Source organism: Rattus norvegicus, chromosome 1 (genome assembly GCF_021556685.1).
Source record: "Rattus norvegicus strain SHRSP/BbbUtx chromosome 1, alternate assembly SHRSP_T2T, whole genome shotgun sequence".
Lineage (NCBI taxonomy): Eukaryota > Metazoa > Chordata > Mammalia > Rodentia > Muridae > Rattus > Rattus norvegicus.
This window is the reverse complement of record NC_141534.1, coordinates 207,995,717-208,020,917: the sequence shown is the minus strand read 5'-3', so window position 1 is coordinate 208,020,917 and position 25,201 is coordinate 207,995,717. Positions and strand designations below refer to the sequence as shown.

The window sequence follows — 25,201 nt, the reverse complement described above, 5'->3', positions numbered from 1 at the left end:
CATTCTACCCTGAATCCATCTGGCCCTGGCCTTTCTTATAGATTGAAAAGTTCATCCAGTTTGATGGACTACTAGATTTCCTTGCTATCTATTGTTTTGTTCTCCTTTTCACCTCCAATTTTACTAATGTGGACCTTCTTTCTATCTTTTATAAGAGCTGTTATGGTCATGGCATCTCTTCATAACAACAGAATACTGGCTAAGACATTGTCTATACAAATATAGTCATAAAGGCTCATGTCATGGCAGGAGTCTTTCCTCCAGCATATGACACAAGCAAGCAATGCCTGCAGCAACAGAAGAACAGCATCTGTGTTCATCAGGAGGACAGTTGTCACAACACCTGTAATAAAAGGAGAGGTGGGAAACACTGAAAGCTTGCTCCCATGAGTGAAGTACAAGGTCAGTCAGTGACTACAGCTCAGAAGAGAGCAAGTTTTATGGTTGAATGTGATAACAGTTTTAAGGAGGACTGACAATTTTAAGTTTAAAGAAGTTTAATTACATCATTTGGCAAATGCGGACAGGGAAGACTATAGTCTCTGGATTATACCATACTTTGGACAGATTTATGGCCTCAAGGACAGTTTAAGGTCATCTGGTGCTAGGATAGGGGTCATCACAGTCTTCCATTTCCACTTCAGCATCAACATCAGCACTCAGGTAGCAAACAGTCCCATCTATATTTAAAGAGAGAGACATCCATTTGTGGCCTTGGGAATTAACTCTAAGTATCAGGCCTTCAGCACCTGATTCTCTGCTGCAGAATACAGACAATGGATCGTGCGACAACAAAATTGATTCATACACTAAATCTGCACTACCCAACAGGACCTCTCTCTCTCTCTCTCTCTCTCTCTCTCTCTCTCTCTCTCTCTCTCTCTCTCTCTCTCTTTCTCTCTCTCTCTCTCTCTCTGTCTCTCTCTCTCTGTCTCTCCCCCTCCCTCTCTCTCTCTCTCTCTCTCTCTCTCTCTCTCTCTCTCTCTCTCTCTCTCTCTCTCTCTCTGGCAGACACCAAGTCAGGTGCTGAAAGGACACTGTGCACAATTCAGACAGACCCAAAAGAAGAGCAAAGGCCAAACTAATTGCATGTCTACCCAGCAGAAGGCTCTGAAGACCATCCTTAAAAGGACAGCAATCTAAAGTGAAGCAGAAGTGAGGGTCCAGGCCTCAGAGAATTAGATCCAAGATCCTTCAAATGCTAGCACAACAAAACTTCTTTACAAGGGCAGAACAGCAAGAAGGGTGCCCCCAGACCCCAGGAAACAGAGGTACTCACCAGTCAGGCTCAACAGTGCCTAGCCTCCATATCTTCCCCAGGGCTGTCCTTAGGCTCTTCTGCATCGTCATAATCCTCATCCTGCACCAGACTCTGGGATGCTGCTGGCTCCTCTTTTTCATCCATAGGGACTGTTTCAATGTATTCATAGATAGCATCTGAGGGCAGTTGCTTCATTGCCCCAGAACCTGCAGCGATTACATCAGAACTTTCCAAAATAAGCATAACTATAGACCCAGCCACCCACCCTCTCTGGGTCCTGCGAATCTCATGCATGCTGAGGACCCACGTACAGGACAAAGCCCCTGAGCACAGGTTCCCTTACTGGGACAGTACTGCTCAGGACACATACTTAAAGGTCTGGTGTAGGGCTTGTGGGCCTTAGGTCCACACCTCATCTCTGAAAGATCTCACTTCAGCATAGCACAAGTGATGCTGGGTGACACAATGGGGCCCTGTATATGCAGAATGTCCTGAGCAATGTAGACAAGTCCAGGCTCCTTCAGACTGTAATAACTCATGGATCTCCAAATACTAATTCAACATTGGCTATCATGGGAGTCTACCAGCATTCAAGATGGTAATTAGAGCAGAGGGGGCCTGAAGTGGCTGGAGTCTCTCAAAGCTTCCCCCAGACTCCCGCTCCATCACCTTTGTGAACTATAGCCACCATGTTTCTTACCCATGGCTCTGTTGTGACACCACTGAGCAGCCAGGAGCAGAAAGACTATGCCCAAGAGGCAGCCAAGGACCAAACAGGCTATCTCAGGCATGGTCCAGACCTCAGGAACAGGTGGAGGAGCTGAGGAATTGCCTGTGAAGTGCACAAACAGGTAAGGAATTATCTACTAAATACATAGGCTTCCTGGGACAGGCTGACGCTGAGCCTGGAAGACATCAGACTCTCTATGAGCAACTGAGGACAGCTTGGCATCAGTGTTACATTGACAAAGAACTGCTCTGAGGTGATCTGTGTTTACCATGTAAGATGCTCCAGGAGAAAAAGCCCAAGTGCTCAGGCCCAGAAAGTCCATGTGGGTGTCCTCAGTGTTCCCTCTGCTCTGCTATGCCCTGCCCTGCCCTGCTCTGCTCTACTCTGGGCATGCTATCCAAAAGAATACAGCATACTCAGGCAAAATTGCCCAATCTCCAAGTTAAAGGCTCCTAGAAGCAGCCGTTCATGACCTGAGAGTTTGGTCCTCCGTGTTTTCCCATATAGCAGGTACAGTAGAGATAAGCAGTTTTCATCACAGACTATAAGCCCAACCGTACAGGCTTATATCTGATATGGAGGGTGTGCCCAGGCATGTGGTCTCAGAGATTCTCTGGAAAGGCCAGAAAAGAGTGCTGCTGCTGGCTGTCCAGGTAATGATGGATAAGAGGAAGGAAGGGCTAACAAAGAGCCACCACTTACCTGATGCCATGGTTTCAGGGATACCTGCAAAAGAAACACAGGTTGGGGATGTATCAACCACCCTCAACAGCACAGATGGGCCCATTCTTTGTGGGTGGCAGCCAATAGGTCAGCAGGGGCTAAACAAGACTAAGGGTGGCAGCTGTCCCTGGAACACCAGTGGGACCCTGAGCACCGGGGTTCTGTTCTCAAGAATTTGTCTGAGCAGAATAAAGGTGAAAATAGCCAAAAAACCAAAAAGGCAATCTGGCATCCCTCTTCCCACTTCACTCACCTAGGCAGTGCACACCCGCATCCTCCTTGTGGGAGCAGTCTCCATATCCCCATGGTTCTGCCTGGCAGGCTCCCAGAGACAGCTCACTGCCTCGGCATCCCACTTCATCCAGCCATATAGGCCCTGAGCCAGGACCAAAGGCAGCATTCTGCAAGGCAGCTATGGCTGGGCCACAGCCCAGCTGCCTGCACACAACTTCTGCATCAGCCAGGTCCCAGGAGTCATCGCACACCGTGCCCCAGGAACCTCCATGCCAAAGCTCCACTCGGCCAGAGCAGCTGTTCTCACCCCCAAACACCCGAAGTGCACCTTCCTCTGGAAATGGGATCAACAATCAGTGGACGAAGCTTTCTGGCTGATAGGTTCTTGGGAAACTTATAGAGGGAATGTTACCTGGGCAGCTACGAGTTGATGAGCAGTTTGGACTCTGCTCCATATCTTGAGAAACTTCTGTCTTTTCTGTGTGGAAAATTAAGAATCATACTAATGTCATAAGCTCAAGAACCTAAAATCTAAAAAATTCTTTCTTTCCCATGTGTTTTCTGTTTCCCCATGACTAACGGAAGAGAATCTAGGTTTTAAAGGATATCCACAAAACCTGAGAATTCCACTGTGTCTTTAAGGGAAACAGGAAGCAGTTGGAGCCTGAGGTAGTGCCATGAGTTACACCCAGTCCAGAGCACCAATGGAGCCCACAGCACAGCTCACCTGCACATACCAACCAAGCTTCCTCTCCTCGGAGGCAAGAATGCCTTCTCCAGGGTGCTGATGGGCATTGCCACAAGGACCTGTCATGCTTGTCCCTGCACTGAATAGACTTCAGCCAGACAGTCTCGATGGTAGATGAGCTCCTTGGCCTGGCCAGTAGCTGCCCTTGAGACCCACAGTTCAGGTGTTCACACAGAACCCTCAGGGAGGCAGCATTCAAAGACTGGCAGACACCACCCCAGGTCCCATTGTAGAAAACCTCCAGGCGTCCTGTGCATGGCTGACTGTGCTCTTGCAACCTCACATCAGTGAATTCTGCAGACAGAGGGCCCAGTCAGGCAGGCACAGTTAGGGAGGGCTGGTCATGTCAAACGAGACCTGTGGCACCTACCTGAACAGATCACACCTGCGTCCTCCTTGTGTCCACAGTCTTGTTTGCCCCAACCTCCTGACTGGCACTCCCATAGAGCAGCCTCCTCACCCAGGCAGCCCAGTTCATCCAACCAGATGTGCCCAGTTCCTGCTCCAAAATGGGCAGCCCTGGGGGCACTGAGGGCATGGCCACAGCCCAGCTGCCTGCACACGACATGGGCATCCTGCAGGTCCCAGGCATCATCACATACGGTGCCCCATGAGCCCTGATAGAACACTTCCACACGCCCAGCACAGCGGCTCTTGCCCGCTGCCAACCGTATGCGTAAGCTCCCTGTGGAGAAACCCAGTCAGAACACATTGGACTACATGAACAAGGCTGGGGTAGGGGCAAGTGGACACCCCACACTCACCCGAGCACACCACGCCTGCATCCCGCAACGTCCCTGCCTGGACCAGCAAAGAAGCCGAAACATTGCACTGGGTCAGGTGGGTCTCAGTGCCCAAGCAGTGCACCAGGCTCAGCCCCACAGGAATTGCCTTATAACCCGGTGCTGGTGAGTCATAGGCTAGCTGTGCCTCTCCGCACCCGAGCTGTCTGCACACCACAGCAGCATCACGCAGGTCCCAGGCATTGTCCAGCACACGCCCCCATGTGCCATCCAGGAAGACCTCCACTCGGCCATCACAGTAGCTCTCTCCATCCCTTAGCCGCAGGGCATCCTGGAGACCTGACAGGGAGAAACTCTGAAGGGCAGAGGACCATTGCAAGGAGCCCCACCTACCCTCACCCTCCTGAATGTCTCACACCTCTATCCACCAGTCCTGTTTACCTTCTTCCCAGTCTCAAGGCCACCTGTACTCACCTGAGCAGAGAACTGAGGCTGAATTCCCCAGGGTGCATGCCTGGGCCCCTAAGGTGCTTGTTGGGCAGCTCAGTAAGTGGGGCTCTGTCCCCACGCAGTGAAATACATCTGTCCTGATGGAAGCCTCTACATTTCCAAAGTGACCTCCTTGGGGCGTGGCAACTGCATAGCCACAATTGAGCTGGTGGCAGAGCACTGTGGCATCTGCTAAGTCCCAGTCAGCAGCACAGAGGGGTTGCCAGGCATTCTGTACCAAAAGCTCCACACGGCCCTCACAGCGGCTGCTGCCATTCACCAGTCGGAACTCTAAGAGAGAGTCGGAATCAGAGCCCCCTTCACAAACCAGAGCTGCAGACACCCACATACAGGGAGTTCCTTATAGACAGGACATATGCAAGCCAGGCACACACAAACTAGCAGGACAGTGGCTTTGCACAGTGTAAATATTGGAAGCTAGGCTAGGCAGCTCCAGTGTCCTGGCCTAAATAACTCCATTGCTTCTCCCCAAACTCTCACACCCCCACACCTCTACTCTCCTTAACTCAGGGATCATGCTGGGAAAACTGGAAATACCAAATTTATTGGAACTGTATATAGAACATCTCTAGTGAGACGCAAGCCTTCAATGTTGGTTACAAAAGCAAGCGTGAACTCTAGGCAGTTAAGTGCCCTGGATTCCATCAGTGGAATACAATATAGAATTAACCTACAAACAATTGTTTGTGGTTTCTTTTCTGGTCACTAAAGGGAATCTCTGTGTTACCTCAATAATCATTTAGCTATGAAAAGAAATTCTAAAAGCCATATGCCACACGAAAAGGTTCTTTACAATCCTAAACTTGATATTTTTCAGTCTGTTTGAAGTTAATGGAAACCATGAGAAAAACTAAGAAATGTCAGGACAGTGAATAAAGTCCTGGAAAACTGAATCTCAACACACTGATGGGAATGAGGAAACGAACCAAAAGGAAAGTGTGGGACCCAAGTATAGAGAAATCTTCAGTACATTGGGACAGTCCTTTCCCCAAGGGTGGAAAAGAAAAGCAAACACACGAGAGGAGAGAAACATCAAAAGGGGGTCATGGAACTTCTGGTTCAGAGGACAGAGGTCTTGAGTACCCACCCAGAGCTATCCATCTGATGTCATCACAGCCTGTCACTCAGACTATGGACTACACCAACACCCCCTTCCAGGCTGTGGCCTGACTCACTTTCTCCTGAGCAGGTTAGTGCAGCAACCTGATCATGGCCACACTGGTGTCCAGGCTCCCTCAGACAATGGAACAGCAGTGATTCATTGCCCGCACAGTGAAAGGCCTCTGTCCACACAGGCCCTGATCCATAGCCAAAGGGGGAACTCCCGAGTATGGATACAGCAGTGCCACACCCCAGCTCCCGACAAACCACGTGGGCCATGGGCATATCCAGGTCATCATGGCAAACTGTGCCCCAGGTAAGTCCTCGAAGAACCTCCAGGCGTCCTTCACAGGGGTGTGTACCACCTAGCAGCCGGGCCTCCACGTGACCTGAGGACAGACACTGGGTGAAGCGACTGAGGTCAGGCCACTGGAGAGAAATGATCTGATGGCTTCTACCCAGTCCCCCAGTGAGGAATGATCTGGAGAAACATGAGCCCCCATGTCATGCAAGGCAAATGAGCACTACCCCAACAGCTCCTCAACCCCAGGGGACATGAGCTATGGACAAAGCACCCACTACAATGACCTCTGCTTGGTCTCATATACACTTTGGCAATATGTTCTATTCTTCTGGCTCCTTCTCATTATTCTGTCTTCACCGATGTCCAGCTTTTTCTCTTTCTGCAACCTGTCTCTGTAAAACTCTCCTGGTAAAACTGCCTCATTCTCTCTCTCTCTGTACTCCTTTCTTAATTAGCTTCCCTTTCTCCTCTCTTCTCCTGACAGTAAGTAGGGCATATCCTATTCTATTAAATCTTTCTCTGATTCATCACTTTGCTACTTATTTAAACAGTGCTTTCAAATGTGAGTGCTTCCTTCTACAAAGTCAGGTTACATTTATTGGTTGGGATTCAAGGTGTGTGTAAAGGGCTGAACCACACCACAAGTAGAAACAGGAGAGGCAGATAGAGAAAAGCCAGATTGAATCAGTCAACTTGGAGAGGAGTTTGAGCCAGATTTGCTGAGCTGACCAGCCAGTCAGAGCTCAGAAAGAACAAAAAGGATAAGCTTATTCAGCAGCAAGTCTCAGAGGCCAGAAGTGTTCTAGGCCTAAATAAAATTGTAAGCTAGAAGCTTCCACAATGAGGCTTAAGTTAGCAGCCCAAGACAGTAAGCCTCAGAGATGACAATTACATCAGGAGAGTAATGTACTTATACACTGGTCTCTCACCAAGGGCTTCCAGGGGGATGAGAGACTCACTCCTGGCCAGGCCTTCACCCAAACACATGGACATTTGTCTCAGTGACCCTGGGGCCAAGGCGAAGAGTGAATTCCAGGAAATAAGGAGCTCATGGTCTACATTTGATTCATCTAAACAGATCACCACCATGACCACCACCACCACCACCACCACCACCACCACCACTACACTGGCACTCACAGCTATTGTCAGACCTCCAGAGTAGTCCCAGAGAGTGGACTCTTAATGATAGTACTGGGTAGCATACAGACAAGATATCTCCATCTTATCAGGCCTCATATATTCTGGAAGGCATAATTGTCTTCAAGCCGCTAAAGCCTCCTGAAGGCTCCATTGCTGTCCATGCTGTCTACTATAGATGGCCACTTGAAGGTGGTCCTGATGCTGGTTTGTAGCACACAAGTGACTCGGAGAATCAATTCTCTCTGGTCCTTCAGGGTCACAATTCAGGACTTGAAGAAAAACGCTAAAGACTTTATTAAGAGTGTTCAATGGCTTAAAAATCTTGTTCTCACCACTACCCAAAGATTATACATGCACTGACCCTGGGCTCCAACTGCATAGGTAGCAGTGAATAGCCTTGTTGGAGTACCAGTGGAAGGGGAAGCCCTTGGTCTTGCCAAGGCTGGACCCCCAGTGTAGGGGATTTTGGGGGGCGGTAATGGGGGGATGGATGGGGAGGGGAACACCTATATAGAAGGGGAGGGGGAGGGGTTAGAGGGCTGATGGACAGGAAACTGGGAAAGGGAATAACATTTGAAATGTAAATAAGAAATACCTAATTTAATAAAAATGGAAGAAAAATACTTTGTTCTCATTGAAAACTTCAAGTGCCTATTTTCACAAGTTTCCCTACCATTAGTACTGTGCATCATGATGACATTAAAATGGTCATGCTGAATGGGGAGATTGCTTAGTGCTTTCTTATACAAGTGCAAGGACCCAAGTTCAGATCTCCAGCAACTTCATAAAATTCCAGTCACCGTGATACATACTGGGGAAGTGAAGGAAGAAATAATCCCCAGGGCCTGCTAGTTAACTTGCCTATACAATCACTCAGTCCCAAGTTCAGTCAGAGATTTTTGTCACCAAAATAAGGTAAAAAGCGATTGAGGAGACACTCAATATGACTTATAGCCTACACACACACGCACACACAAAACCACATACTCATGCACATACAAACATGCATATACACATGAATATTCACTGTATATACATATGCATGTTTTAAAAAAGTACAGTTGTGTTAATGAAACAAAAGTTAGCAGACCTTCCAGTTAGTATCTGCAGCTGGGAGCTGACCCTGTGCTCAGCCCTCCCCACCCCAATTACACCCAAAAACAACTTGATCCCCCAGGAAGTCTGACACACCCAGGCCCCAGAGGTGAATCCACCACTACTGCCACAATACCTGGCCAAACTGAGACACACCCAGGACCCAGGGACACAGGAACTGCTGCCCAGCAAGGGACACAAGATCCTTCTGGTTCCCATCTGTGCCCAGGAGCTGACCCTTTGCACCAGCTCTCCCCACCCCAATCACACCCAGAGACAGCAAGAACCCAAGGAGTTCTGACACACCCAGACTAAGAGGCTGACAGAAGGGACAGGCTCCAGTCAACAAGACAACAAGGCCAGTTCACACCAGAGATAACTAGATGGCAAGAGGCAAGCACAAGGACATAAGCAACAGAAACCAGTGCTAATTGGGATCATCAGAACCCAGTTCTCCCACCACAGCAAGTGCCGGACACCCCAACACACCAGAAAAGCAAGATTCTGATCTAAAAATCACATCTCATGATGATGATAGAAGACTTGAAGAAGGATATAAATAACTCCCTTAAAGAAACACAGGAGAACACAGGTAAACAGAAGCCCTTAAAGAAGAAATACATATATCCCTTAGTGAAATACAGGAAAACACAACCAAACAGGTGAAGGAATTGAACAAAACTAAAAATGGAAAGATAAACAATAAAGAAATCACAAAGGGAAACAACCCTGGAGATACAAAACCTAAGAAAAAGATCAGGAGCCATAGATTCAAGCATCACCAACAGAATACAAGAGATAGAAGAAAGAATCTCAGACATAGATGATACCTTAGAAAATATTGACCAAGCAGTCAAAGAAAATGTAAAAATGCAAAAAGTTCCTAACCCAACACATTCAGGAAATCCAGGACAAAACGAAAAGACCAAACCTAAGAATAATAGGAATAGAAGAGAGCAAAGATTCCAAGTTCAAAGGGCTAGGAAAAAACCTCAACAAAATTATACAAGAAAATTTCCCCAACCTAAAGAAAGAGATGTCCATAAATGTACAAGAAGACTACAGAATAGCAAATGGATTGGACGAGAAAAGAAATTCCTCCTGTAGCATAATAATCAAAATGCCAAATGAACAGAACAAAGAAAGTGATAAGGGGAAAAGGTCAAGTAATATATAAAGGCAGACCTATCAGAATTACACCAGACTTCTCAACAGAGACTCTAAAATCCAGAAGATCCAGGGAAGAGACCATAAGAGAACAAAAATACAGGCCCAGGCTACTATACCCAGCAAAACTCTCAATTACCATAGATGGAGAAACCAAGAAATTCCATGACAAAATCAAATTTTAACAATATCTTTCCACAAATCCATCCGTATGAAGGATAGTAAAAAGAAAACTCCAACACAAGAAGGGAAACTACACCCAAGAAAAAGCAAGAAAATAATCTTCTCACGACAAACCCAAAAGAAGAGAGTCACATAAACAATTCCACCACTAACAACAAAAATAGCAGGAAGAAACAATCAAATCCCATGGGGGACAAAGCTGGACTCTCAGAAGTGCAGACAGAGCTCAGGGAAGACCTCTACTTCTACTCACAATTCCTGGCCCAAGAGTAACCTGCCTAGTGCCCTCTGGATGCAGGAGCATAGGAGCAGTCAGGGGCAGGACCCTTCCAGATTCTGCCTGAGCCCTTTGCTGAAAGCTAGTTAACAGGAGTGCTGACACACCTGAGAGCAGAAGAAAGGCAACCAATTCTGCTCCTAGGGACCTGCTTGAGCCTTCAGGACACAGAAACCCAGGAGTGATCCGGGACACCAGCTCTCTGTGGGCAGGTTTTGTGTCTAAGGACTTCTGGTTATTATAAATAAAGCTGCTATGAACATAGTAGAACATGTATCCTTGTTATATATTGAAGCATCATTTGGATATATGCCCAGGATTGAAATAGCTGGGGCCTCAAGTAGTGCTATATGCAACTTTCTGAGGAGCCTCCGGACTGACTTCCAGACTGGTTGTACCAGCTTGTAATCCTACCAACAATGGAGGAGGGTTCCTCTTTCTCCACATCCTTGCCAGAATCTGTTGTCACCTGTGTTTTATCTTAACCATTCTGAATGGAGTGAGGTGGTATATCAGGGTTGTTTTGATTTGCATTTCCCTGATGACTAAGGATGTTGAACATTTCTTTTTTTTTTTTTTTATTAACTTGAGTATTTCTTATATACATTTCGAGTGTTATTCCCTTTCCCGGTTTCCGGGCAAACATCCCCCTCCCCCCTCCCCTTCCTTATGGGTGTTCCCCTCCCAACCCTCCCACCATTGCCGCGCTCCCCCCATAGACTAGTTCACTGGGGGTTCAGTCTTAGCAGGACCCAGGGCTTCCCCTTCCACTGGTGCTCTTACTAGGATATTCATTGCTACCTATGGGGTCAGAGTCCAGGGTCAGTCCATGTATAGTCTTTAGGTAGTGGCTTATTCCCTGGAAGCTCTGGTTGCTTGGCATTGTTGTACTTTTGGGGTCTCGAGCCCCTTCAAGCTCTTCCAGTTCTTTCTCTGATTCCTTCAATAGGGGACCTATTCTCAGTTCAGTGGTTTGCTGCTGGCATTCGCCTCTGTATTTGCTGTATTCTGGCTGTGTCTCTCAGGAGCGATCTACATCCGGCTCCTGTCGGTCTGCACTTCTTTGCTTCATCCATCTAGTCCAATTGGGTGGCTTTATATGTATGGGCCAAATGTGGGGCAGGCTCTGAATGGGTGTTCCTTCAGTCTCTGTTTTAATCTTTGCCTCTCCCTTCCCTGCCAAGGGTATTCTTTTTCCTCATTTAAAGAAGGAGTGAAGCATTCACATTTTGATCATCCGTCTTGAGTTTCGTTTGTTCTAGGGATCTAGGGTAATTCAAGCATTTGGGCTAATAGCCACTTATCAATGAGTGCATACCATGTATGTCTTTCTGTGATTGGGTTAGTTCACTCAGGATGATATTTTCCAGTTCCAACCATTTGCCTACGAATTTCATAAACTCGTTGTTTTTGATAGCTGAGTAGTATTCCATTGTGTAGATGTACCACATTTTCTGTATCCATTCCTCTGTTGAAGGGCATCTGGGTTCTTTCCATTTTCTGGCTATTATAAATAAGGCTGCGATGAACATAGTGGAGCACGTGTCTCTTTTATATGTTGAGGCATCTTTTGGGTATATGCCCAAGAGAGGTATAGCTGGATCCTCAGGCAGTTCAATGTCCAATTTTCTGAGGAACCTCCAGACTGATTTCCAGAATGGTTTTACCAGTCTGCAATCCCACCAACAATGGAGGAGTGTTCCTCTTTCTCCACAACCTCGCCAGCATCTGCTGTCACCTGAGTTTTTGATCTTAGCCAATCGCACTGGTGTGAGGTGAAATCTCAGGGTTGTTTTGATTTGCATTTCCCTTATGACTAAAGACGTTGAACATTTCTTTAGGTGTTTCTCAGCCATTCGGTATTCCTCAGCTGTGAATTCTTTGTTTAGCTCTGAACCCCATTTTTTAATAGGGTTATTTGTTTCCCTGCGGTCTAACTTCTTGAGTTCTTTGTATATTTTGGATATAAGGCCTCTATCTGTTGTAGGGTTGGTAAAGATCTTTTCCCAATCTGTTGGTTGCCGTTTTGTCCTAACCACAGTGTCCTTTGCCTTACAGAAGCTTTGCAGTTTTATGAGATCCCATTTGTCAATTCTTGATCTTAGAGCATAAGCCATTGGTGTTTTGTTCAGGAAATTTTTTCCAGTGCCCATGTGTTCCAGATGCTTCCCTAGTTTTTCTTCTATTAGTTTGAGTGTGTCTGGTTTGATGTGGAGGTCCTTGATCCACTTCGACTTAAGCTTTGTACAGGGTGATAAGCATGGATCGATCTGCATTCTTCTACATGTTGCCCTCCAGTTGAACCAGCACCATTTGCTGAAAATGCTATCTTTTTTCCATTGGATGGTTTTGGCTCCTTTGTCAAAAATCAAGTGACCATAGGTGTGTGGGTTCATTTCTGGGTCTTCAATTCTATTCCATTGGTCTATCTGTCTGTCTCTGTACCAATACCATGCAGTTTTTATCACTATTGCTCTGTAATACTGCTTGAGTTCAGGGATAGTGATTCCCCCTGAAGTCCTTTTATTGTTGAGGATAGCTTTAGCTATCCTGGGTTTTTTGTTATTCCAGATGAATTTGCAAATTGTTCTGTCTAACTCTTTGAAGAATTGGATTGGTATTTTGATGGGGATTGCATTGAATCTGTAGATTGCTTTTGGTAAAATGGCCATTTTTACTATATTAATCCTGCCAATCCATGAGCATGGGAGATCTTTCCATCTTCTGAGGTCTTCTTCAATTTCTTTCCTCAGTGTCTTGAAGTTCTTATTGTACAGATCTTTTACTTGCTTGGTTAAAGTCACACCGAGGTACTTTATATTATTTGGGTCTATTATGAAGGGTGTCGTTTCCCTAATTTCTTTCTCGGCTTGTTTCTCTTTTGTATAGAGGAAGGCAACTGATTTATTTGAGTTGATTTTATACCCAGCCACTTTGCTGAAGTTGTTTATCAGCTTTAGTAGTTCTCTGGTGGAACTTTTGGGATCACTTAAATATACTATCATGTCATCTGCAAATAGTGATATTTTGACCTCTTCTTTTCCGATCTGTATCCCCTTGATCTCCTTTTGTTGTCTGATTGCTCTGGCTAGAACTTCAAGAACTATATTGAATAAGTAGGGAGAGAGTGGGCAGCCTTGTCTAGTCCCTGATTTTAGTGGGATTGCTTCAAGTTTCTCTCCATTTAGTTTAATGTTAGCAACTGGTTTGCTGTATATGGCTTTTACTATGTTTAGGTATGGGCCTTGAATTCCTATTCTTTCCAGAACTTTTATCATGAAGGGGTGTTGAATTTTGTCAAATGCTTTCTCAGCATCTAATGAAATGATCATGTGGTTCTGTTCTTTCAGTTTGTTTATATAATGGATCACGTTGATGGTTTTCCATATATTAAACCATCCCTGCATGCCTGGGATGAAGCCTACTTGATCATGGTGGATGATTGTTTTGATGTGCTCTTGAATTCGGTTTGCCAGAATTTTATTGAGTATTTTTGCGTCGATATTCATAAGGGAAATTGGTCTGAAGTTCTCTTTCTTTGTTGTGTCTTTGTGTGGTTTAGGTATAAGAGTAATTGTAGATTCGTAGAAGGAATTCGGTAGGGCTCCATCTGTTTCAATTTTGTGGAATAGTTTGGATAATATTGGTATGAGGTCTTCTATGAAGGTTTGATAGAATTCTGCACTAAACCCATCTGGACCTGGGCTCTTTTTGGTTGGGAGACCTTTAATGACTGCTTCTATTTCCTTAGGAGTTATGGGGTTGTTTAACTGGTTTATCTGTTCCTGATTTAACTTTGATACCTGGTATCTGTCTAGGAAATTGTCCATTTCCTGAAGATTTTCAAATTTTGTTGAATATAGGTTTTTATAGTAAGATCTGATGATTTTTTGAATTTCCTCTGAATCTGTAGTTATGTCTCCCTTTTCATTTCTGATTTTGTTAATTTGGACGCACTCTCTGTGTCCTCTCGTTAGTCTGGCTAAGGGTTTATCTATCTTGTTGATTTTCTCAAATAACCAACTTTTGGTCCTGTTGATTCTTTCTATGGTCCTTTTTGTTTCTACTTGGTTGATTTCAGCTCTGAGTTTGATTATTTCCTGCCTTCTACTCCTCCTGGGTGTATTTGCTTCTTTTTGTTCTAGAGCTTTTAGGTGTGCTGTCAAGCTGCTGATATATGCTCTTTCCTGTTTCTTTCTGCAGGCACTCAGCGCTATGAGTTTTCCTCTTAGCACAGCTTTCATTGTGTCCCATAAGTTTGAGTATGTTGTATCTTCATTTTCATTAAATTCTAAAAAGTTTTTAATTTCTTTCTTTATTTCTTCCTTGACCAGGTTATCATTGAGTAGAGCATTGTTCAATTTCCACGTATATGTGGGCATTCTTCCCTTATTGTTATTGAAGACCAGTTTTAGGCCGTGGTGGTCCGATAGCACGCATGGGATTATTTCTATCTTTCTGTACCTGTTGAGGCCCGTTTTTTGACCGATTATATGGTCAATTTTGGAGAAAGTACCATGAGGAGCTGAGAAGAAGGTATATCCTTTTGCTTTAGGATAGAATGTTCTATAAATATCCGTTAAGTCCATTTGGCTCATGACTTCTCTTAGTCTGTCGACATCTCTGTTTAATTTCTGTTTCCATGATCTGTCCACTGATGAGAGTGGGGTGTTGAAATCTCCCACTATTATTGTGTGAGGTGCAATGTGTGTTTTGAGCTTTAGTAAGGTTTCTTTTACGTATGTAGGTGCCCTTGTATTTGGGGCATAGATATTTAGGATTGAGAGTTCATCTTGGTGGATTTTTCCTTTGATGAATATGAAGTGTCCTTCCTTATCTTTTTTGATGACTTTTAGTTGGAAATTGATTTTATTTGATATTAGAATGGCTACTCCAGCTTGCTTCTTCTGACCATTTGCTTGGAAAGTTGTTTTCCAGCCTTTCACTCTGAGGTAGTGTCTGTCTTTGTCTCTGAGGTGTGTTTCCTGTAGGCAGCAGAATGCAGGGTCCTCGTTGCGTATCCAGTTTGTTAATCTATGTCTTTTTATTGGGGAGTTGAGGCCATTGATATTGAGAGATATTAAGGAATAGTGATTATTGTTTCCCTTTATATTCATATTTGGATGTGAGGTTATGTTTGTGTGCTTTCATTCTCTTTGTTTTGTTGCCAAGACGATTAGTTTCTTGCTTCTTCTAGGGTATAGCTTGCCTCCTTATGTTGGGCTTTACCATTTATTATCCTTTGTAGTGCTGGATTTGTAGAAAGATATTGTGTAAATTTGGTTTTGTCATGGAATATCTTGGTTTCTCCATCAATGTTAATTGAGAGTTTTGCTGGATACAGTAACCTGGGCTGGCATTTGTGTTCTCTTAGGGTCTGTATGACATCAGTCCAGGATCTTCTGGCCTTCATAGTTTCTGGCGAGAAGTCTGGTGTGATTCTGATAGGTCTCCCTTTATATGTTACTTGACCTTTTTCCCTTACTGCTTTTAATATTCTTTCTTTATTTTGTGCGTTTGGTGTTTTGACAATTATGTGACGGGAGGTGTTTCTTTTCTGGTCCAATCTATTTGGAGTTCTGTAGGCTTCTTGTATGCCTATGGGTATCTCTTTTTTTAGGTTAGGGAAGTTTTCTTCTATGATTTTGTTGAAGATATTTACTGGTCCTTTGAGCTGGGAGTCTTCACTCTCTTCTATACCTATTATCCTTAGGTTTGATCTTCTCATTGAGTCCTGGATTTCCTGTATGTTTTGGACCAGTAGCTTTTTCCGCTTTACATTATCTTTGACAGTTGAGTCAATGATTTCTATGGAATCTTCTGCTCCTGAGATTCTCTCTTCCATCTCTTGTATTCTGTTGGTGAAGCTTGTATCTACAGCTCCTTGTCTCTTCTTTTGGTTTTCTATATCCAGGGTTGTTTCCATGTGTTCTTTCTTGATTGCTTCTATTTCCATTTTTAATTCCTTCATCTGTTTGATTGTGTTTTCCTGGAATTCTTTCAGGGATTTTTGCCATTCCTCTCTGTAGGCTTCTACTTGTTTATTAATGATTTCCTGTGTTTCCCTAAGTGTGTTCATGTCTTTCTTGAAGTCCTCCAGCATCATGATCAAATATGATTTTGAAACTAGATCTTGCTTTTCTGGTGTGTTTGGATATTCCATGTTTGTTTTGGTGGGAGAATTGGGCTCCGAGGATGGCATGCAGTCTTGGTTTCTGTTGCTTGGGTTCCTGCGCTTGCCTCTCGCCATCAGATTATCTCTAGTGTTACTTTGTTCTGCTATTTCTGACAGTGGCTAGACTGACCTATAAGCCTGTGTGTCAGGAGTGCTGTAGACCTGTTTTCCTCTCTTTCAGTCAGTTATAGGGACAGTGTGTTCTGCTTTCGGGCGTGTAGTTTTTCCTCTCTACAGGTCTTCAGCTGTTCCTGTGGGCCTGTGTCTTGAGTTCACCAGGCAGCTTTCTTGCAGCAGAAAATTTGGTCTTACCTGTGGTCCCGAGGCTCAGGTTCGCTCGTGGGGTGCTGCCCAGGGGCTCTCTGCAGCGGCAGCAACCAGGAAGACCTGTGCCGCCCCTTCCGGGAGCTTCAGTGCACCAGGGTTCCAGATGGTCTTTGGCTTTTTCCTCTGGCGTCCGAGATGTGTGTGCAGGGAGCAGTCTCTTCTGGTTTCCCAGGCTTGTCTGCCTCTCTGAAGGTTTAGCTCTCCCTCCCACGGGATTTGGGTGCAGAGAACTGTTTATCCAGTCTGTTTCTTTCAGGTTCCGGCGGTGTCTCAGGCGCAGAAGTCCTGCCGCTCCTGGGCCCTCCCCCACGGGAGCCCAGAGGCCTTATACAGTTTCCTCTTGGGCCAGGGATGTGGGCAGGGGTGAGCAGTGTTGGTGGTCTCTTCCGCTCTGCAGCCTCAGGAGTGCCCACCTGACCAGGCGGTTGGGTCTCTCTCTCACCGGGTCTGGGAGCAGAGAGCTGCTGCGGGCCGGGATCCGCGGGTGTGGGACTTCCGGTAAACACAGACCGTGCCTCCTAGAGAAATTCTGCTTCCGTGTCCCAAGCTCACCAGGCAGCTTTCTTGCAGCAGAAAATTTGGTCTTACCTGTGGTCCCGAGGCTCAGGTTCGCTCGTGGGGTGCTGCCCAGGGGCTCTCTGCAGCGGCAGCAACCAGCTGAACATTTCTTTAGATATTTCTCAGCCATTCAATATTCCTCAGTTGAGAATTCTTCGTTTAGCTCTGTACTCCATTTTTAATAGGGTTATTTGGCTCTTTGGAGTCTAACTTCTTGAGTTCTTTGTATATATTAGATATTAGCCCTCTATTGGATGTAGAAAGAGGGGTTGGGGATTTAGTTCAGTGGTAGAGTGCTTGCCTAGCAAGCACAAGGCCCTGGGTTCGGTCCTCAGCTCCGGAAAAAAAAAAAAAAGAGTGGATGTAGAAAGAATTCTGCCTCTGTGTATCCTGAATCCACCAGGCAGGTCACTTGGTAGCAGAAAAGTTGGTCTTACCTCTGCTCTGAGGTGAGTCGGCACTTCTGGAGACTGTCTTACAGCTCTAGGCATGGGCAGGAATCAAAGGGTCCTGCCCCATATTGCTCGTAGGTCCTTGCACCCAGCGGGCACAGTTAGCACTATGTGATTCCCTCTTAGGTCTAGACTGTGGGCACAGAGTAGTCTCCTCTGACTTCTCGGGAGTATCCACACTTCTGAAGGTCCAGCTCTCTTCCCCACGGGATTTGGGTGTAGGGAGCTGTTTGCCCAGTTCAGTTCGGTCCTGGGCACAGACCAGTACTGCGGGTACTGGCGGCTGCTGTTCCAATATCTCTGTGTCCAGAGGCACTGTGCAGCTTCCCCTTGGACCAGGGATGTGGGCAGAGGTGTGCAGAGGTGGCAGTTTGTCCTGCGGTCTCAGGATGTCTACACTCCTGGGTGTTCAGCACCTCTTTTTTATTTTTTAAGATTTATTTATTTATTTATTTATTTATTTATTTATTTATTTATTTCATGTATATGAGTACACTGTTGCTGTCTTCAGACACACCAGAAGAGGGCATCGGATCTCATTACAGATGGTTGTGAGCCACAATGTGGTTGCTGGGAAGTGAAATCAGGACCTCTGAGAGAGCAGTCAGTGCTCTTAACTGCTGAGCCATTTCTTTTTTGCAGCTAACCATTGGACTGAAGTAGGGGACTCCAATGGAGGAGTTAGAGAAAAGATTGAAGGAGCTGAAGGGGTTTGCAACACCATAGGAAGAGCAATAATATCAACCAACCAGACCCCACCAGAGCTCCCAGGGACTAAACCACCAACCAAAGACTACACATGGAGGGACTCATGACTCTAGTCACATATGTAGCAAAGAATGGCATTGTCCAGCATCAATAAGAGCAAAAGCTCTTGGTCCTATGAAGGCTCATTTTGCCAGTGTAAGGGAATGCCAGGTTTGGGAGGTGGGAGTGGGTGGGTGGGAGTGAGAGCCTCCTCACAGAAGGAATGGGACAGGGAAGGGATATGGGAGAGGGGGGATATGGGATAACATTTGAAATGTAAAGACATAAAACATCCAAGAAAATAAAATTTAAAAAAAAGAAAATGAGCTGAAAAAATAGAAGACATTACAATACTAAACATACTATGAATTTTGCATGTAGATGGATAGAATTTGAGAATATTGTCCTAAGTGAGGTAACCCAGTTCCAAAAGGGTATGCATGGTATGTACTCACTTCTAAGTGGATATTAGCCATAAAATGCAGGTACTATGTTATACTCCACAAACCCAAAGAAGCTAAACAAGAGTAAAGGCTCAAGTGAGGAAGCTTGAATCTCACTTAAAATGAGGAATAAAATAGTCATAAGAACCAGCTTTAGGGAGAGAACTGGGAGGAAGGGAAAAAGGGGAGGAGAATGGGGGTTCAGGATGAGGGGTGGAGAAGGACAGGAGAGATGTCTAGATGGCCAGAAAAATGAATGAAAACCTGCACCTGATGGGGTGAGGAGGCAGGGCATAGCTCCAGGAAAAGACAAAGACCTGGGATAAGGGATGCTTCTAAGAATCAATGGAGGTGAGCTTAGCTATGACTCGCTACACTGGAGATGTGGATCCTGAAGAGGCCACCTCTGGTAGGCAAGTACCCCAGTGGAGCAATAGGGACACCAACCCACCCATAAAACTTTCAACCCAAAATGTATCCTGTCTACAAGATATTCAGGGAGAATGGAGCAGAGACTGGGGGAATAGCCAGCCAATGACCAGCCAAACTTGAGACCCATCCCACGTACAAGCACCAATCCCTGACACTATTAATGATATGCTGTTAGGCTTACAGACAGGAGTCTTGCATGGCTGTCCTCTGAGGGGCTCCACCCAGCAGCTGACTCAGAAAGATACAGATAACCACAGTTATCAAACAGTGGATGGAGTTTGAGTACTCTTTTGGAAGAATGGGAAAAGGATTATAGGACCCAAAGGAGATAGGAACTATACAGTAAGGCCAATAGAGTCAACTAACCTGGACCCTTGAGGCTCTCAGAGTCTGAACCACCAACCCAAGAACATACATAGGCTAGACCTAGGCCTCCCCATATATATGAAGCAGATATGAAGCTTGGTCTTGATGTGGGTCCTGAATACCTGAAGCAGAGGCACCCCCAAAGCTGTTGCCTATATGTGGAATATATTCTTCTAGCTGGGCTGCATCGTCTTGCCCCAGTGGGAGTGAAAGCACTTAGCCTCACAGAAACTTGTAGTGCCAAGGTAGAGGACAGCCATGCAAGACTCCTGTCTGCAAGCAAAACAGAATAGCATTAATAGTGTCAGGGATGGGTGCATGTACATGGGATGGGTCTCAAGTTGGGATAGTTATTGGCATTCCTGTCTGCACTCAGAGAACAAGGGGATGGGGGTGGTGATGGGGAAAGATTGTGAGAGGGAGTGACTAGGAAGGGGGAAGTGAGCAGGATGTAAAGTGAATAAGTTTTTAAAGTTAATTAATTAATTAAATTTTTAAAATAAATTATGATAAACATACATAGAACGAAACCTGGGCTCCCCAACTTCATTCAAAGCACACTAATGGAATTAAAGACACAGATTAATACAAACAAAATAACAGGTAATTTCTACATATCACACTTTCCAGTAGTTAGGTCATCTGAACAAAAAATAGAGAAACCTCAGAACTAACTGACATCCTACACCAAGTGAAAGTAACAGAAATCAACAAAATATTCTACCTAAACACCAAAGAAAATAAATTCCACTCAGCAATACACAAAACATCTCTAAAATAGACCACATACTGGGACACAAAAAATGTTAACAAATAAGAAAGCCTGAAATAATTTGCAGTATCTGATCACTGTATAATAAAATGTAAATTGAAAATAAAAAATGCTGGTAGGTGCATCAATACATGTAGATTAAAGAACTCATTCCCGGATGATGAATGGTCCAAAAAGAAAAAGAAAATATTCTTGGAATTAAGTAAAAATTAAAATGTAACAACAAAACTTCTAGGATTCAGCAGTCCTAAGAGGGAAATGCATAGCCGTAAGTACCTACAGTAAAAACGAGACAGGCACAGGGCATAGTCCCAGCATTTGGGAGACAGAGGCAGGTAGGTCTTTGAGAACTCCAGGCCAGCCTGATCTACATAGTGAATTTCAGGAAAACCAAGTCTATTTAAGAAGACTCTGTCTTAAAAAACCAAAGCCAAAAAGAGAAGTCAGAAAGAGTGCAAATAAATAGCGTAATGACGCAACTCAAGAATCAGTAAAATAAAAACAAAACAACCCCAAATTTAGTAAATGACAAGAAATACTAAAAATATCAAAGTAGAAACTAAATGAAACAAAAATAATAAAATAATACCAAAAATCATTGACTATAAGAGATGGTTCTTTGAGAAGATAAACAAAATTGATAGACCCTTGATCCGAATAACCTAAAGAAAGAGAGGACGCAAATTAACAGAACCAGGAACGATAAGCAAGTAAATATCACAGCAGATGCCAAAGAAATTCAGAATATTATACTGTGCTTCTTTAAGATCCCGTGCTCAAATAAGTTAGAAAATCTTAACAAAATGGATGGTTTTCTTGATTTTCTCAAATTACCAAAATTAAAGCAAGAAAAGATTATAGTCTAAACAGACCCATAACAAGGAAAGAGATTGAAACAGAAATAATTAACAAAAATATTAGTTAATTCATGTTTTTAAAGCTCAAAAGCCAGGCAGTGGAGGTGTACATCTTTATTCCCAGCACTTGGGAGGCAGAGGCAGGTGGATCTCTGAGTTCTTCTAAGCCAGACTGGACTACAAAGTGAGTTCCAGGAGAGCCAGGGTTACACAAAGAAACTTTCCCTCAAAAACAAAAACAAAAGGCTGGAGCCATGATAAATTCACAGTAGAATTCTACCAGATATTCAAAGAAATACAACAAAATATGTCTTAAATTGTTCAAATAGAAATAGAAGGATCACTTCCAAACTCATCCTATAAAGTCAATATTACTCTATTACCAAAACCAGGCACACACACTTTCAACTAGTTTGTCAGGGTACTTCAAATTACTCCCCAAAAAATATAGGCTACTGATGTTGTCCTTGATACCTCTCAGAAGTTGAAGATAGCCTCTGTTGCTAATGACACCACATATTTAGAGCACAGGACTTAGATTAATTGAGCTGGATCTAAACTGATAGTCCCTTTCCTGTGGTCTAGATTCCAGAGTACCAGAAATTACAATGAAAGCTGCCAAGGGAAGAAAGCAATAGTCCTACCCATATGTGACACATATGACCACAATAATGACCAGCATGGCAAGATATCTATGAAGGTGTGAGAGGTGGCACTAACATATCAGCAGTAAGTAAAAGGTGCCTAAGAGGATGGTAGTTGGAGTAACCTAACTATTCACAGACAGTGATATCATGGATCTTAAAAAACAATCTACTACTGCCACTTCGTTAGCTTATAATTCCTTGAGTCCATGCTAAATCTTATTCTTATACCCACAGATGAGTGCAGGTATCACCCAATCATTGAAAAAGCTTCACTATAAAAAATAAAGACCATTATAGAAAACCGCACAATGCAAAGACTAATGGATTGTGGGGAGACCAACCCCAGTAGATACATCTGAGTTCAACTCCTACATCTATGGTTCAGAGAACATTGAGGAAGAACAGACAGAAAATTGTATGATCCAGAATATCTTCAAGTCGACTCTTGGAAAGATCTGCATAAACAAAACCTGGACAATGGCAATATCAATTGACATGCTAACTCTGAAGAAGCAAATTTTCACACGGTCCCAACCATAGAAGAAGAATGACAGGCTAATTTTACCAAACAAGAACTCATTTGAAAATAATTTAAAGGAGAATTTTTATGTCGATTTTTATCAATGTTTCTAACATAAGCAAATATAATGTCCTTTATGTGAAAAAATTCCAAAAAAAGTATAGAAGGCATGAACCACAGCACAGTAAGGAATGTTTATGACAGTCCCACAACATACAGCATCCTGAATGGTAAAAGAAGGAAATCATTTCTGCCAGCAAGAATAAGTCAAATATGTCCATTTTCATCTCTTGAAAAATGTATAACATGTGTCTTAAGGCAAAGCAAAAAATAAAAAAGAAACAAAGGTATAAAGGTAGAAATGGAAAAAGCCACAGATCCTTGTATACAGACATTTTCTATGATAAAAGTCCTAAATACTCCACCAAAGTACTTTTAGAACTAAGAAAACAATTTGGTAAAGTAGCAGGAAATAAAATCAATATTCAGAAATCAATATTTGTTTATACACCAATAACACATAGACTGAGAAAAATAAACAAAGCAAGACAATTACAACAATTAGAAAATAAAATAAATAGCAATAAATTGAATCAAGGATGTGAATGATCACTATGATGAAAATTATTAAATATTCCAGGAAAAATGAAACAGACAACAAAATAACCCACAAAACTACACTAAAGCAAGGAAGGAGATAAGAGTTCATCTAACGAGGACTCACTCCAGACCAGAGAATGGGCAGCAGAATGAAAGAGCGAGCCACAGAATGAAATAATATTCAGCAATCTATTATTCTAATAAATGAAATAATCTAACATTTAAAATAGGACAAGACCTGCAGCTCTGCATAGACTTCATGTCACCTACCACAAAGAACCACAGATACAAACAAATAAATGGAAAACTTTTTTTTCTCTAGTTTCTGATGTTTTATTTTTTAATATCTATTATTTTATATACTTTATATCAATTAGATTATAAGTATTCCCATCATCTCACTTTGTATTCATGGGATATGAGAAAAGGAACCTGGGAGCCGCCTGACCCACAGGGACACCTCCTCAGGCTCCAGTGGCCGCTCAGTGTCACCACAGGACCTTAGTGGGCTGTTGCTGCTGGCACGGTCTGCAGTGAGCACTGCAGACTGAGACGACACAAATGATACTACACAAAAAATAGTTAACTGTGCAAACATGCAGTGGATGGGTGGTTAAAGCTTTGCACTGTAGGATTTTGTAGGGTCAAGGGCAGAATTAATTTAATGGAAAACTTTTTAACATAATGAATCATCATAGAAATACAAGACAAAACAATTTTATAGCATCAAATCCACTTAAGCTATTATGAAAAATATTAAAAATTCAGGTACACCCAAAAAATTAATAACATCACAACAAATTGAAGGGAGAGAACCACAAACACAATACCACCACTAACAACAAAAATAACAGAAAACAATTATTAATCTTTAATATCTCTCAGCATCAATGAATACAATTCCCTAATAAAAAGAGATAGGCTAACAGACTGGATACATAAACAGGACCCAGCATTTTGGTGCATACAGGAAACACACATCAGTGAAAAAGACAGACACTACCTCAAAATAGCAAGCTGGAAAAAAAATTTTCCAAACAAATGGTCCCAAGAAACAAGCTGGAGTAGCCATTCTAACATCCACTAAAAGAGACTTTTAACCAAAGTTATCAAAAGAGATGGGGAAGAACACTTCATAGTCATTAAAGGAAAAATGCACAAAGATGAAGTATCAATTCTTAACATCTATGTACCAAATGCAAGGCCACCTCCATTTATAAAGTAAATATTACTAAGCCTCAAAACACACATTGATCCTCAAACAATAATAGTGGGAGGCTTCAACAACCCACTCTTATCAGTGGACAGATCATGGAAACAGAAACTAAACAGAGAAACAGTGAAACTAACAGAAGTTATGAACTAACTGGATTTAACAGATATCTATAGAACATTTCATCTGAAAACAAAAGAATATACCTTATTCTCAGAACCTCATGGTAACTTCCCCAAAATTGACCATATAATCTGGCACAAAACAAGCTTCCACAGATACAAGAAGATGGAAAGATCCCATGTATTCTATCATATCACCACAAACTACAGCTGGTCTTCAATAACAATGAAAGCAACAGAAAGATGTTTTGAAAAAGCCTTCAGCAAACTATAACACCCCTTCATGTTAAAAGCCTTGAAAAGACAAGAAATTCAAGGCCCATACCTAAACATAATGAAAGTAATATACAGCAAACCAAAAGCCAACACCAAATTAAATTGAGAGAAATTTGAAGCAATCCCACTAAAATCCAGGACAAGACAAGGATAACCACTCTCTCCTGATTTATTCAATATAGTACTCAAAGTTATAGCTAAAGTAATCCGACAACAAAAGCAGATCAAAGGGATACAAATTGTAAAGAAAGGAGTCAAGTTATCACTATTTGCAGATGATATGACACTATATATAAGCTACCCAAAAAATTGTACCAGAGAACTTCTACACCTGATAAACAATTTCAGCAAAGTGGCTAGATAGAAAATTAATTCAAACAAATCAGTAGCCTTCCTCTACAAAAAGGATAAATTGTCTGAGAAAAAATTAGGGAAACAACACCCATCATAATACTCACAAATAATATAAAATACC

General features: G+C 43.3%; 1 protein-coding gene across 6 annotated transcripts in view; it reads right to left on the bottom strand.

Annotated features, from left to right (window-relative positions):
• Positions 1-479: 479 nt before the first annotated feature.
• Positions 480-25,201, bottom strand: part of LOC120093064 (scavenger receptor cysteine-rich domain-containing protein SCART1-like) — an 80,803-nt gene continuing 56,081 nt past the window's right edge. For all 6 annotated transcript variants that reach the window (XM_087590770.1, NM_001429108.1, XM_087591065.1 and 3 more), the window contains 11 exon segments: positions 6,125-6,439; positions 4,914-5,219; positions 4,461-4,778; positions 4,067-4,381; positions 3,676-3,990; positions 3,361-3,426; positions 2,968-3,282; positions 2,694-2,717; positions 1,962-2,093; positions 1,280-1,467; positions 480-680 (listed from right to left, as the gene is read on the bottom strand). In XM_087590770.1, coding sequence (XP_087446896.1) covers positions 1,289-1,467; positions 1,962-2,093; positions 2,694-2,717; positions 2,968-3,282; positions 3,361-3,426; positions 3,676-3,990; positions 4,067-4,381; positions 4,461-4,778; positions 4,914-5,219; positions 6,125-6,439 — 2,285 coding nt within the window. In that variant the 3' untranslated portion in view covers positions 480-680; positions 1,280-1,288.